Raw genomic sequence first — 15701 nt, 5'->3', positions numbered from 1 at the left:
GCCCAAAAGTTGGGCTGCAGATACAGTAACGGGTAAGCACTTACAGATGTGAAACTCCATTTTCAATGACCAGTATACACCACCCACCCACACACCCACTGAGGGGGTGGGAGGGCGGGGTGATATATGGGGGCTACAAATGTTCAAGAGCTCCCTCAATGGAAACATCTCAGTTCCTTATGCTTCAAAAACTTTCTCATCACTATCCTGCCCACAAAATGGTCTCTTCTGTTTAAGTTTTATTCTAGACCTTTTCCTTCTAATAAACCTTCCATCAATATTCCACCCAAAATTTCACCTCCAAATTTCCAAAGCTTTACTGCAGGTACCAACTATAATTTCTCACTTATGTTTTTTGTCTCTCCACCATAAATTTTCCTTACAGTCAGAGACCATAAAATACTAGCTTTTCCATTACTAATAGAATACTAATCGTTGACTCTGGTTATGAAACGAAGAAAGGACAAAAATTTGCTAAGAAGAGAAGAGCTACCTACTCTTCTTTGGAAGCTACTTCTTCCTTATTTCATAAATCAAATTAGGAAATAAGTTTTAACTGTTTTAGAAAAAGGTTAATTGACTGTTTGCCTTAAAAGCAGAGAACATAGCTTCCAAAGCGAAAGAAAAGTAAGTATTCTGCATTACCCTAACACAATTATGACTATATATTTCTACAAATGCCTGAAAGGTGTAAACCCAGACTGGCAGGGATTAGGCAGAACAATACAGTGATAGTTGTATATAACTAAAAATGGACAACCTATTTCCCACTCTGTCAAAAGGGGATGTCAAATAATAATAATAATAATAATAATGTAATTATAATGTAATGTCTCCTTCTACTGTCTCTCTGATAACATCAACTCCCAGAATTTCACCAGTTGCTAACTTTAAAGGACTATGTAACAACAACACGCCCAAAGAAATTAGGGTTAAGGAATTTACAGAAGTTAAAAACTCTCCAATACATTCCTTTGAAAGTAGTGAAAGGTAGTTTTGATGCAGAAAGTTAAAGGAACAGATTTTGGACAAGGTACTATTTTCCAAGTTTGTACTGATTCTAAATATACTATCAGTAATATTGGCAAATAACAAAAACAATCATTTCCTGAATAGAGCACCTACTTTGCTTAATTTTATGAGGGTAATAAAAATGAAATCTTCCATGGATAGTGCCAGTACGTACTAGCTGTTCAATAAAAAAAAAAAATCAAACAGTACTTCAATATTATCTCACTAATACTTAGTCACAATGTGGCCTTTTACCAAGTACATTTTTATAAGTACCATGCACGAATTGAATGCTCCACTGGAGCTCCTACCAAGTACATTTTTAAAAGCTGGATGCATGTAATATGAGTAGTCATTCAATATGTATAACTATTTTAAAGAGTTGCTAATACTATCTCTTGTTTAGCTGTGACAATGAAGCTTAAAAGTCAATCAAAACATTAGAGAATATATTGTATGTACAAATAGGTTTTTCTTATAAAATGCCTACTTTCTTGCTTTTTGCACCACAAGAACAAAAATAATCATTTACCTTCATCATCATCATCTCTTTCTTTTTCTTCCAAAGCTTGTCTTTCCAACTGTCTTGTAACCTCATCAACTGACATTCCTGATTCCTTATCAGGTTCCTGCTGCCCTGCTGAGCAAATTAAATAGGACAAATTATATAGTTTGTTTAAAAAAAAATCAGAGTCTGAACGATGATAGTACAACAGCTTGCCTTGCTCCCAGCTGACCCAGCACTCAGTACCATCCACAGAGCCTTCCAGGAGTGATCTCAGAGCAGACCCAGGTTCAAACCCCAACACTACCTACTGTCCCAAGACACCAGCCATGAATGATCCTTGAGTACAGGACCAGGAGGAGACCTGGAACACTACTGGGTGTGGCCCCCAAACCAAAAACAAAAACAAAATAAAAGACAATAACTGGCAAAGACCTCTGGAGAGAATTTCCATGGGCTATTAGGAGCTTTGGACTTTCACGAAGAAAGTTCTTAAGCTTCAGAAGAATAAAAAAATGGGAAAGATACTCCAAAATTAACAATGTCTTAAGTAACTGGGCATGAAGACCAGACCCTTCTCTGGGATAGAACACAATCCAGGCAGTGTGCATGTGTGTGCAGAAAGAGGTAGCATAAAACTAGGCAGTGCATAATGGAGTGACATCATAGCTACTGCATGAGATTCAACGGGGAAATAAAGCTGTGCAAATACATTTTGCTCGGCCGAAATACAGGTCGGTGACAGAGCGCATGCCTCGCGTGTATGCACCGCAAGTTTGGCGGTGCGGTGCAGAGCATGCAGAGCATGCGCTATATGCACACGGAGGCAAGGTAGACTGACATAACCTCAAGGCACACCCGTTAGGAACACTGCGCTGAACACTCGAGAAGAACCTGGGGGGGCGTGGATCCTATCCAACAGCCAGAAACCGGCAGGCGACCCGGGTACTTGGGGACAGCGGGGTTTCAATCTTCCCTTTACCAAGGTCCCAGCCATCTACCGCTCGCCCTCGTCCAACTCGCAGCCAATCAGAATCTCGGAAAAAGACGCGAGCCAGGCTCGCCCCACGCCAAGTTCCCTCGCCGCCCGCCCGCCCGCCCGCCCGCCAGGCCTGGCGCGCGCGCGTCTCTCGCTCTCTTTCGAGGGCTGCTCCTAATCAGAAACAGACGCCCGGGCCGGCGCCTCGGAACCAGGGGCCCCCACGCCCATCCCCCACCCCGGTGCGCCCGGAGAAGCCGGACTCGTCGGGGCTTCCTGGGATGATGGTTAGTCCCGACTTGGCGCCGCAGAGCCGCCCGCGCCGGACCCCGGGCCCCGGGGAGGAGCCGGGAGCCCGGTGGCGGGCTGCGAGCAGAGATCCCGGCCCAGCCCAAGACAGCCGCAAGCCGGGCCCAGGCGGTGGCCGAGTTCGAGCAGGTGAAAATTCTCGCACGCACCACCGCCCCCCACACTCCAGCCCCCACATTGCTGCATTTCCTTCTCTCGGAGGCCCGAGCGCGCGGGGGAGCCCCCGGCCCGACACTGACCACCCGGAAAGCGCAGGCCCGTGACACCCAAGGTGGCGGGGAGTGTAGGTGCCGACAGGCCTCGACACTTGCCCACTCCACCTCCACCTGCAGGGAACAATATAAGTGCCAGCTGCTCCCGCAAAGAGGTCGCAGCACCTGGGAGGGGTGGGGGATGGCTGAACACCCCCCCCACACACACACACACACTCTAAGTGCGGCAAGTGGCCCCCGCAGCGAGGAGGATGGCAGGGCCGGGCAAGGCATGGGGTGGGGGTGGGGGGAGGGGTTGCACGGCTCCAAGTCCTCGCGGCACCCTCTGTCTGAAGGGTTGAGTCCCCGCCGCCCTGGCGGAGTTCGAGTCCAACGAGACCCCGGAGCAACCTCCCGGGAAGCTGAGGCGCCCTCTCCTCCCGCTTCCCGTTCCCCACATGGGTGGGGGCGGCGGACGCTGCCGCTCGCCGGGAATGACCATCTGGAGCCCGCCACCAATCAAGAGCTCGGACCCCGAACCAGCCCGGTCCCAGGGCTGGGCGAGCGCAGACCCGGCCACCCCCTAGAGGGCCTCGGCCATCCCTGGCAAGCCTAAGAGATTTCCCTCCCTCGCCAAAAAAAAAAAAAAAAAAAAAAAAAACCAACCCCAAACTCCATTTTTTTTTTACCTGTGGCAGTCCCCTTACTCTTCTTCTTCTTCCGTCTTTTCTTCTTGGCTGCCTCCTCAGCCGTCGAGGCCGCTCCCTCGTCCTTGTCGTCGGGATCCAGATCGCCATTCAGGTGGCTCCCGGAGGACGCGGGCTCCTCCACGCCCGCCATGTTGCCCGAGAGAGCGCGAGAGTGAGACGGAGCGCAGAGGGCCCGCTCCTTCTTCCCCGCCTACACCCGCCACGCCGGAAGCGCCTCTCGATGGTTGCGGCCGCGGGGGATGCTGGGACGGCGGCGGACTCGCCGGCCGGACCTCGCGCGTTCAGGTGGTGGCCGGCGCGCCCGCCGCCCAGAGTGGAGGTGGGGCCCGAGCGGGCCTCGCCGCGCCGCGCCGTGCTCCAGCCGACCCACGGCTGCGGCCAGCCTGCGTCGGCCCGCGTCGGTCCCGCACCTCGGCCTCGCTCTCTCCTGGGAATCTGCCCGCCGAGAGGGTGGGGGGCAGTCGAAAGAGAGGGTCGAGCCCCAGAGAGCGATGGGGAGATGCTCGTGCGAGCGTCTGCGGAGCGACTCGGGGAAGGGCTCCGAAAAGTTTGCTCCGGGCGCCTCGCCAAAACGCCCCGGAAGCCGGCGAGGATGCGCGTGTTCGCGGGTAGCCTTCCAACTTGGATGCGTGGTTATGCACATAGCAGCCCCAGCTCCTCAGCGGGGCCGCCCGGGGGACTCTTGGAGACAGATTTGGAAACTGGAATTCCTTGTGCATCGCGTGTGCCCGCAACCCGGGAAGGTTCAAAACTCACCTCGTACCACCCCCGCCCCCACCTCTGCCAACCAGGCATGACCCAAACATTGGAAAGTCGCCCCTCTCTCGCCCTGGAATGCCAAGATTCACATTTCCAATTTCCCTTATCAATTTCTCACGAAAGGTTAGAATTTGAGCAAGCCTTCCTTCCCCCCCCCCCCCGCCCCCCTTAATTTTCATCTTTTGTTTTCTTGGCCACACCCAGCGGGGTTCAGCAGCCACTCCGGGCTCTGCTCGCGGGAGCACCGGGGGCTGCTCCCGGTGCTCCCGGACTTTCAGGTCAGCTCTTTTTTTGCTGCGTAAGACCACGTTTTACCTGCCTTGGAGGTTCAGGCAATGCCTCTTTAATCCTAAACACGACTTCCTTCATTCTTTTACGCCCCTTAAATTACATCCTTTCAGTTGACACGCTGGCACTTTGGAGGTGGCTGAACAAAAATCGAGGTAGATACTGTGTAATTTGCTAAATTCTCAAATCTGCCTTTTCGCGAAGGTGCCTTGTTGCGTCTTCCTACTCGTGCTGGGCTCTGATTCTCGAAAGTTTTTTTTTTTCTTTCTTCCTGATCTTGGAGCATTGTGCGCACACATTGTTCCTTCTGTCCAGCCTCCGTCCAAACAAGCCATTATCCGTCCTTCCCTTCATTATTCAGTGCTTAATTTGTGTTTGTGTTTGAGTCTTACAAAAGGAAAAATAGATATGGCCCTTGTCATCCTAAAGCCAATAAGTATTAATAATCCTAATAAGACAAATTTATGACTAATGATACAAGGGCATTATAAAAGGATTTGCCTGGGCAAAATAATCCAGTAAGGCTTTGATCAAATGTTGACAAGCTGAGATCTGAAAGATCATTGGCAAAGGATAGGGAAGAGGAGAAGGGAGAATATTCTCTGAAAAGAGGGATAAGGAGAGTATTGACATATTTAAGAAAAGGATTAAAGATTCTAGTGTTAAGAGTAGTTACCTAGGTGGAACTTTGGACAACTCCTTTTTTTTCAGCTCTATTATGCTGTCATATAAATAGGAGGGAGGGGGACGCATGTAAGGAGCTGAGGAACAGTCACTGTGAGGAGGCTAACAAGGTGGATGGGTTTTAAGTGTGCTGAAAAGCTACTGCACAGGTAAATACAATCCTTGGAGAAAGGAAAAGGGCTGAAGGAGACCTTTCAGGGCCATTGACCTAGGCTTTGTCCTTTGTCCCAAGAACAATGAAAATTCCCTAAGAATTTCAGTGGATGAAAGAGTAAGCTGATGAGATTTACAATTAGCTTGGTAAAATTTTGTTTGTTTGGGGGCCAGACCATGAGGTGCTCAGGGGTTACTCCTGGCTCTGCACTCAGGAATCACTCCTAGTGGGTTCTGGGACCCTCTGGGGATCTGGGTATTTAACCCAGTTCATAATTGCAAGACCAGAGCCTTACCTGCTGTACTTTGACCGACCCCAAACCTGGTAAGACTTTTTTTTTTTAATTTTTAATTGTCAGGGCTGCAGCATGTGAAGTGAGTTTGAGTGAGTTTGGGGGTGGCCAGAATGAAAGCAGACTAGTGTTAAATCATTTCTCCTGAAAGGGATAGTTACCCCAAAAGTTAAGTCTGCTTTTCTTAATATGCCTAAACTAGGCCTTTTCTCCTGTCATTGAATGGGGAAATAAGGGTTAGTCATATTTCTATTGACCTCAGGAGAAAGTAATGCAGTTTTTTTTTAGACTGTACCTTTGTTTTAAAAATTGATTTATCATTGATTTACAGTATAGTTTCAAGGGTTTATATGTATTATATATATAAAATATATAATTATATACCTCTATAGGTATGTAATTCCACCACCAAACTTCCAGTGACACCAAAAAGACCCCTCATCATTTTTAATGGTAGAGTAGTAGTCCATTGAAAATATTCATCAAACTCTCTTCATCCAGTCAGCTGCTTAGTAGTTTAGGTTAATTCCATGTTTGGCTATTATGAATTATACTGCTGTATATTTAGGGGTATAAATACCTTTTCAAATATGTTTTCATATCATTTGGATAAATGCCTAGGCGGAGCATGTTGAATTTCCTTTTGTTTTTAAGAAACATAGTTGTTTTCTTTTAAATTTAGGGGCCACATCCAGAGCTGCTCAGTGCTTACTCCTGGCTCCGCTCAAGGATTACACCGCCTCAGGGCTCAGGGCACCATATGGGTGCTGGAAATTGAGCCCTGGTTGGCCACATGCAAGGCAAGCACCCTAACTGTACTATGTCACCAGCCCTGGAATGCAGATTATTTTCTGTTAAGAGCAGTGAAAGCTCTAGAAGCTGAGAAGAAACAATCTTTTCTTTTTCTAAGTCATTTGCTCTTTTCCTTATCAAAGAAGCAGTCACTGTTTCTACCCTTTATGCCACAGAAAAATGTAGTTTGGGGTATCTTCCAAATGAAGATAATTTATAATTAAGATAATTTGTAATTCATAGTTTATTATTTTAAAATAATTTATCAGTGAAAATTACCTCTCTGAGAAACTCATCCCTCAACACTAGGTAAAAATGAAATAATTTTCCTTGTTATGTGAAATCGTCCTCTCTCCTTGATACACAGAATAAATAGCCAAATTCTAGGGGCCAGAGAGATAGTGCAATGGGCAGGGCACTTGCCTTGCTTGGGGCCAGCCTGGGTTTGTTCCCTGGCACTCCATGTGGTCCCCCAAGCCCTGCCAAGAGTGATCCCTAAAGGCAGAACAGGAAGTAAGGCCTGACCACTTTGGTGTAGCCCCCCAGACTAAAAACAAAAGTGAAAACAGAAAAAAAAACCCACAGAAATTTGTCTTTAGACTTTTAATTTAAATTTTCTACACCTATGTTTTTAAGGGCTGGAGCTGTTTCTTTGCTAACCTGCCTAATGATATTTTGATTCCCCATCTGGTCTAAGAATAAAGTACAAGGGTAGGAATCATCCCCCTCTACTCTCCACACACACACACACACACATACACACACACTCACACACACACACACTATGCTAGTTAGAGACCTCCAGGAAAAAGATGATAGTGGTGTATGTCAGGTAGAGGTAGAAGGCTCGTTTAAGAAATGAATAGATTTAAGAAATATTTGGAAAAAAAATATTTGGAAGATAAAATGGGTAGTACTTGATGGAATTGTGTAAGAGGCTTGAGAAAGAAGGAAACATTAAAGAGATCCCTTATTGTGTGATTAAAACTGGGTGAATGGTAGCTTAAATTTCAGAGAAAGAGAAACTGTTAGATTTGAAAGGAAGGATCATGAATTTGATATAGATATACTGAGTCAGAAGTCTTGGGGCATCTGAGTGGAGATGACCAGTTGTCATCTGTACGAAACTAGAGCTCAGAAAAGAGCCAGAACTGGATATAAACATTTGAATCATCGACTAATAGGTAAGAATCATATCTTTAACAGAGCTAAAATCATTAATTACATGTAGCTTTGGAGTACTTAAAATATGGCTAGCCTAAATTGAGATGCCCTCTAAATTAGAATACACCAGCAGATTATAAGTACCCATTATAAAATAAAACAGAATATTGACTATGTTTTATCTTGTTGCTGTTGGAGTGTGTGTGTGTGTGTGTGTGTGTGTGTGTGTGTGTGTGTGTGTTTCAGGTTTTTTGGGTTTGAGCCACATCAAGCAATACTCAGGGCTTATTTGTGACTCTGTTCTCAGGAATGACTTCTGGCAGTGCCCAGGGGATCATACATGGTGCTAAGGATCAAACCTGGATTGACTCTGTGCAAGGCAAGCACCCTACCTATTGTACTGTGTTTTGCACCTATATGTTAAAATAATCCTTTAAAAATACATTGGGTTAAATAAAACAATAAAACATTTACATGATTATATATTTTTATCCATTTTACGGAAGCCATTCCAGGAGTGCCTAGAGGCTGAGTGCGACTGTGGTGGGGATGGGGCATGTGGTGTCAGAGATCAGTCTTGGCCTTCTGCGTAATAGGCATGTGTTTACCACCTCAGCATTTTCCCAGGCCCTCATTTCACTTTTGAAAACATGAATACTAAAAAATTTATAATTATAAGTGGCTCAATATTTTTATTGAACAGTGGAAGTCTCAAGCAAGAAAGGAGAGCCTGGGACTAAGCTTTCAGAAAATATTAAATAGGTGGGTGGGACAGATAAACCTGCCAAAGGGACTGGAGAAGAAGCCCCTACACCTTTATCCCCCAAAGTGTCTTTGAACTTTGTTGTGAGTCTTTCAAGTTCCTTTGTCAATTGTACAAACACCTGAACCATAGCTACCTACTATTCCTGCCCAATTCAGGAGTCCTGGAACCCGGGGCAACAGGGCTGATGATTTTTGTTATTGTTGGGGGAGTGGATTGGGTCACACCTATAGGTTCTCAGGGTCTATTCCTAGCTCTGTGGTTCGCAGTAACTCCTGCCAGTGCTCAGGGAGACTATATGCAGTGCCACAGATAGAACCACAGTTGGCTGCATTGCAAGGTAAGCACCGAATCTGCTATGCTATCTCTCTAGCCCTCCTAGGGTTCATGAATTATAACAAGGGGGTGCTTGAGGTACATGTTGACCTACAGAATTACCAATGTCAAAGTAACGTTTGTTCAGTGAAAAACATGAAATCTCTTTGCTGCAAAGGGTTTATACCTTAGCTCCTTTTGCTGAAAAAAAAAAAAAGACTAGGAATACATGTGTGTGTATGTGTGTGTGTGTGTGTGTGTGTGTGTGTGTATGCACATACACATAGAGAGAAGGAGAGGGAGGGAAAGAAGAGAGAGAAAGACTGCACAGTTAGGTGATTATTTTGCAGGATATTCAAGAGTTTGAGTTAACTAAGCTAGACACAGTAAATGATTCACTTCTTATTTTGTCATTTAGTTTTCTTAACAAGGTAAAATGGAATGGGATAAAGGATTGAGAAAACCTAAGGAAAAATCTAATGAAAAATTTATTACTAAAATCTAATAAAGTGAGTCCAGTTTTGAAAGTGTGACTCAGTTCCAACACTGACTAGAATATTTTTTTCAAAGGGCGGACTGTGGGGAAGGCTCATACATGGCAGTGTTTAGGATGGCTTTTTCCTCACTGTGCTTAGGGATCACTCCTAACAGTGTCAGGAATTGAACCAGGTTAACCTTGTGCAAAAAGCATATTAACCCATGTGCTATTTCCAGCTCTTAGAATATTAATTTTCCTAATTACAGAAGTTGTTTTGTCTCACATAAGTAGACAGATACTGATAAGTAGACAGAAACCGGGTATTTTCCCCCAGTAAAGAGTTACTTCTGTTATAAAAGTCAGTGAATTGTGATAAAAGAGCTAATATACCCCAAATCTAGTTTTGCTGAAAAAGAAAACCTTTATTCTAAAATGGACAACTGCACTAGCCCAACTTAAAGTTCTTTGAAGTTCTTCTAATAATATGGGACTTTTGACAAGTGCATTATATAATGGGTTAGCTACTTTTAACACCTTTGTATTAAGTGCCCTTTGGATAGATTAACAAGAAATACAATAAGAAATCAATTGAAGCCTGAAGAAATTGTACAAGGGGTTAAGATCTTTGCCTTGCATGCTGCAGACACCAGTTCCATCCCCGGCACTGCATGGTCCCCCAAGCACCTCCAGGAGTAAACTCTAAGCACAAGATCATGAGCACCACTAAGTGAAGCCCAAAACCCCAAAAAGAAAGTTATTAGAAACAATTTAATTATCTTACATTAAAGGAAGTACTAAGGACTTTTTATACATATGTATAGTTTAAAAATGCCATAAAACTTAAATGTACGATCATAACTGGTATGGCTAGTATACATAATCATTAATTTATGTACAAATATAACCACTAACATATGTATTACTCATTGACATATATATGTACACATGTATACTCAGATACAGTTATATTAGGTTAGTGATTCAACATATAAATTTGGGGAGGGACAGATTTTATACCATGAACGCACATTGCCAATTGTCTCCATGGAGAAGGGGACAGGAACTTGATCCTGTTGAGAATGCCTGGCAAAAAAGTCTTTTACAAAAGGGATTGCATAGATAATACAGCGGGTAGTCAGTTGCCTTTGAATGTACCTTGCCCAGATTTGATCCCCAGTACTCATATGGTCCCTCAAGCCCTGCCAGGAGTGATCCCGGAGTGCAGAGCCAGGAGTAAGTTCTGTACATTACTGGGTGTGGCCTAAGAGCAAACCAAAAGAGAGAGTAGGGGAACACATAGATACAGAGAACAGATTAGTGGTTGCCAGAGCAAGAAGGAAATGGTAAAGGGACTGAAGAGTACATACTGGGCTGGGGATATGGCTTAAGTAGTAGAGCACAAGTCTAGAGAACTTGAGCCCTGACCAGCAGGGCCACACTTCAAGGCCAGTATCACTGGGAACAGTTTTAGGCACCCAGCATTGCTGGGTGTGGCCCCTATATAAAAATGAAAAATAAAAAATGGTAAGTACAAATTCCCAGCTATAAAATAGACAGGTTGTGGAGATATAATGTACAACATGGTAACTATAGTCAGTAATATTTTATTGTAATATCAAGTTATAACTATGGAAACATGAAACTTATGCTATAAGTTCATTTTTAAAATAATAGATATTGGGAGGTTGCTAAAAGTACATCTTGAAAGTTCTCATCACAAAAAAAAAATTTGTAGAGGTATATGGTGATGGACTCTATGCCATGTATCAAATTTAATTAAATATTAAAATATAAAAATGCTATGTCACACTTATGTAAGATGTTATATGTCATTTATACTTTTTTCTTTTTGAGTCCACCTGGTGATGCTCAGGAATTACTCCTGGCTCTACACTCAAAAATTACCTCTGACAGTGATCAGAGGACCATATGGGATGCCAGGGATCGAACCTGGGTCAGCCGCATGCAAAGCAAATACTCTACCCACTGTGCTACCGCGCCAGCCACTCATTTATACTTTTTATACCTCATAAAAGTAAACCCTTTAAGGTACACATCAAAGAATGGGTCCAATTTATGTTCTTTAGAGAAAAAAGGAAATTGAGACCATGTTGTATAGGGCCTACTATATTACCCTAAAAGAGTAGATTGTATTGTAATGCCTTGAAGAGGTGGTATGTGACAGGTATATTTAAATTTTTGACATTTTAAAACATGCCTAATAAAGACCACAGCAGACATAACAATGCCATATTGACGCAATGAATCCTATTTAGTTTTCAGAAATGAGTCAAGTGATAATGCTTATAGGTTATATACATAAGTTGATATGTCTATACAGAGCATTGAGAGATTTTGGAGATAGGGAAGCGTGGTCCACTTTTGTTCTGTGAAAGATCACTCTGATGACAGCCTGGAGTCCAGAGTGGAATGGTGGTTCCCATCCAGCAAACTGTGTTTCATATAAGAACCAAATACAGGGTCTGGGATGTGGCTCAGTGATAAAGCACATGTCTGCAAATGTGGTTTGATTCCTGGCATCATGTTGAAATAATAAAGAGCAGGAAATCTTTATAAAACTGTTTTCTCTTTCAAGAATGTGTTATTTTCTGTTTGTTTTCAATTGAATACTCTTTAAAAAATATTATGAGACCTAAGTGAGAAAATGATGTTTATTTCTTATGCCCTCACAAAAAAAATTTTAAAGACCACATTATGTTGGTTCTCAAAATAATTTTTTAAATTTTCAGAGGTGAAATCCCTCAGTCTAATGTCCTCTAATCTAAAGGAAGAATATAAAATGAAAGGAAGGAATTAGTGAAAACTTGCCAAACATCCTGTTGCTAATTGTATTGATGAGAACTTTGCGAGATAAACACTCCAGCCCCATATTTCACAATTTTAAAAACACTGTCTTGAGGGCCATTGTGATAATGCAGTGGATAGGAGCTAGAGAAGAGAGGCTCCATTAGGACTAGAGAGGAGATGCTCCATTGCTGCATTGCAGAAATGCGTCTAAGGTAGAACTAAGAGAACTGAATAGTCCTTTGAATATGGAGAGGGAGGAGTTGAGGATGGGACTCAGGCTTCTGGCTCGAGTTCCAGAGTGTTTCATGGTTCTACTCCCAGAGATAGGGAATAGAGCGGGAGGAGGCTTCAACGGGAGGCAGAAGAAAGATAAGTTTTGTGCATTTTCAGTTTGAACTGCCTGCAGGGCATCCAAGCAAAGATAACCAGGTGGTCCGTTAGGAATATGGATGTTAGAGATGTAAAAGTTGTTTGATTAGAGGTGTGGTAGAAGACTGCATATATAAAAGGTTTTTTGTAAGTTTTTTTTTTAAGACAGCTAAAGTAGGCTTTACTATCGAATAAAACTGCTCTATCTAAATATGAATTTCTCTAATGACATTAAGCACTTAAAATATGAGTAAACAAAATGCATGAATGCTGAATATATATACGAGTAGACACTGAATTTCCAATACGGCTTTTAAATTTTTTTTGGTGTAGGGAGCTTGGGGGCTGGGGGGATGGCACACCTGGCTGCACTCAAAAATCACTCCTGGAAGTCTCAGGGCACTATATGGAGTGCCAGAGATGGAACCCAGGCTCGCTTTGTGCACGGCAAGCATCCTATCCTCTGCATTATCACAACAGCCCTCAAGACATTATTTTTAAAATTGTAAAATATGGGGCTGTAGTGTTTATCTCACATGCAGCTGACCCAAGTTCTATCCCCAGCATCCCATATGGTTCCCCAAGGCCTGCCAGGAGTAATTCCTTAGTACAGAGCCATGAGTAACCCCTGAGCATTTCAGGTGTGGCCCCAAAGCAAAAAATAAATTACAAAAAACCCTGTAAAATATCTCAATAAATTTCTGTGTTCTTTACATGTTACAGTTATTATCTTTGGATATTTGAAGTCAATAAAATACTTTTTTAACATTACTTTTATGTCCAGTTTTACTCCCCCTATTAGCTAATAGAAAAAAATTAATTGCATTTATAACACAGGCTATGTTTTTTTAATGAGACTGGTGTAATGTTAGAAAAAGACTGACCTAATGGGGGGGCTGGAGCAATAGCACAGCCGGTAGTGCGTTTGCCTTGCACACGGCCGACCCAGGTTCGATTCCCAGCATCCCATATGGTCCCCTGAGCACAGCCAAGAGTAATTCCTGAGGGCAGAGCCAGGAGTAACCCCTGTGCATTGCCGGGTATGACCCAAAAAGAAAAAAAAGAAAAGAATGACCTTAATGGAATGTCTGCTAGATTCCTGGAGTTATTCTCTGTGACTGGTTGGGACACCCTTACTTCCCATACTGTGCAAGCTCTGTTCATTGTTCTGCTCATGACCCCCTACTTGCCTTAAGAGGTACCTTTGGGGCTGGAGCAATAGCACAGCGGGTAGGGCGTTTGCCTTGCATGCGGCCGACCCGGGTTCAATTCCCAGCATCCCATATGGTCCCCTGAGCACCGCCAGGGGTAATTCCTGAGCGCAGAGCCAGGAGTAACCCCTGTGCATTGCCGGGTGTGACCTAAAAAGAAAAAAAAAAAGAGGTACCTTTGTCGGGGCTGGAGTGATAGAACAGTGGGTAGGGCATTTGTCTTGCACACAGCCAACCCAGGCTCAATCCCTGGCATTTTTCTATATAATGGCTGCCTAAGCACCACCAAGGAGCAATTTCTGAGTGTGACTCAAAAAAGCCAATAAATAAATAATCATTAATTTGAATGATTGTAAAAAAAAATAATAATATAAAAAATGCCTTTCTTTAACCTCATGGAGTTCCCTGAGGGCTGACTTCTCCAGACAGCTTCTTTCTCCTGACATCGGGTATCTGTCTCCCCAGCTCAGGGGCACTGCCACGCTGTTTGACCTGTCCCTGAGCTGTGGCCTGGAAAACACCTCCAGTCTCACAGCTGTGTTGGTTACTTATTTGGTTACTTGTTGGTCATTTTTAAATTTCGGATTAAAGTTCATATTTTTTAGATAAGGGTCTTAAAATTAGCTCTTGTGTACAATATCACTTATCTCTCATGATGGAGAGTTTTCGGAGTCTTTTTACTTCCGTGCTGTGGGTTTTCCTGAATGTCTCATTTGGCTTCGGCATACTGGCTTCTCCACTTGTGTGACAAACCAGGCAAACCTTCCCTGGCCTCAAAGGTTCATCCCAATGGGGCTGAATCAATACACAGCAATTCTAATTCCCCTTCCTAGTGATTTGTTTGGGCATAAACTTGTATTGCAATTTTTGTCAAGCATGAAGAAAAACATTGAAATCTTCTGAAAAAAGGTTTGTTGTCTTTTAAGACAAAAAATGTAATTCCATTTTTTGTTTGATGTTTTCAAGTCTGAGAATGAGTCTTGTAAATAAAATCTGAAAAAAGTTTAGAAGGATGCTGAGACCTTAATGAAGTTCTTTAGCTACTGAATTAGAAAAATCCTAGACTAGTCTCCAAAGAAGCAAGATAGGGGTCAGAGCGATAGTATAGTGGGTAGGGTGCTTGCATTATACACCACTGACCAAGGCTTGATTCCCAGTACCCCAAATGGTTCCTTGAGCCCCCTGAACACTGGTGGGTGAGACCCCAAAACAAAACCAAACTCATGCAAGATACATCTTTTTATTTTATTTTGTTGGGGTCACACCCAGCGATGCACAGGGGCTACTCCTGCCTCTTCACTCAGGAATTACTCCTGGTTGTGCTTGGGGGACCATATGAGATGCTGGGAATCGAATCCGGGTTGGCCACATGCAAGGCAAACACCCTACCTGCTGTGCTATCACTCCAGCACCATATCTTTTATTTTTTAAGAGATTTTGAATACTTACTTTTTGGTTTTAGTTTTGTTTAGGGGCCATGCCTAGTAGTGCTCATGGGCCACCCCTGGTTCAGTGCTCCAGGGTCACTCCTGTTGGTGTTCAGGAGACAATTTGGCACTAGATCAAAAGAGGGTCTTTGTATACAAAGCATGCACTGACACCCACTGAAATATCTCTCCAACCTAAGTTTTTTTGATGTTTATTAGGTCACTATAGCTGAGTTAAATTCCAGAATGTAAAGGACTAAGGATGCAGTTAGCTGTCACCCAGAAATTCTATGCTACATTTCCAGTGACAGAAAAACTATGAATGGAATGAATGGTTCTGAGTGGAACTTTGGTATAAAGTTATTATTTGGGGGTGAGAACAAACACCCCTAATATTCTTTGGGCCTGAAAGTTGCAGAAACTGATGGAATAGAAGATATTTTTAAGGAAGATCTTTTCAAGGACTTGATCTCCAGAAACTCATTCTTGAAG

At 43.4% G+C, this 15701-nt stretch overlaps 1 protein-coding gene across 2 annotated transcripts in view; it reads right to left on the bottom strand.

Moving 5' to 3' along the window:
* The window catches only part of METAP2 (methionyl aminopeptidase 2), a 39188-nt gene extending 35275 nt beyond the window's left edge, over positions 1-3913 (bottom strand). The window contains exons 1-2 of one of the 2 annotated variants that reach the window (XM_056116284.1): positions 3685-3913; positions 1544-1651 (exon numbers count right to left, since the gene is read on the bottom strand). In XM_056116284.1, the coding sequence (XP_055972259.1) occupies positions 1544-1651; positions 3685-3835 (259 nt within the window). In that variant the 5' untranslated portion in view covers positions 3836-3913. The remainder of the gene's footprint in view (positions 1-1543; positions 1652-3684) is intronic. The other variant, XM_056116290.1, reaches the window with a different exon arrangement.
* Between the last annotated feature and the right edge of the window lie 11788 nt (positions 3914-15701).

The sequence above is a fragment of the Sorex fumeus genome, unplaced genomic scaffold (assembly GCF_029834395.1).
Source record: "Sorex fumeus unplaced genomic scaffold, SorFum_2.1 ptg000003l, whole genome shotgun sequence".
Classification (NCBI taxonomy): Eukaryota; Metazoa; Chordata; class Mammalia; order Eulipotyphla; family Soricidae; genus Sorex; species Sorex fumeus.
Note: the sequence above shows the minus strand (reverse complement) of the source record. Positions and strands in the feature narration are given on the sequence as shown.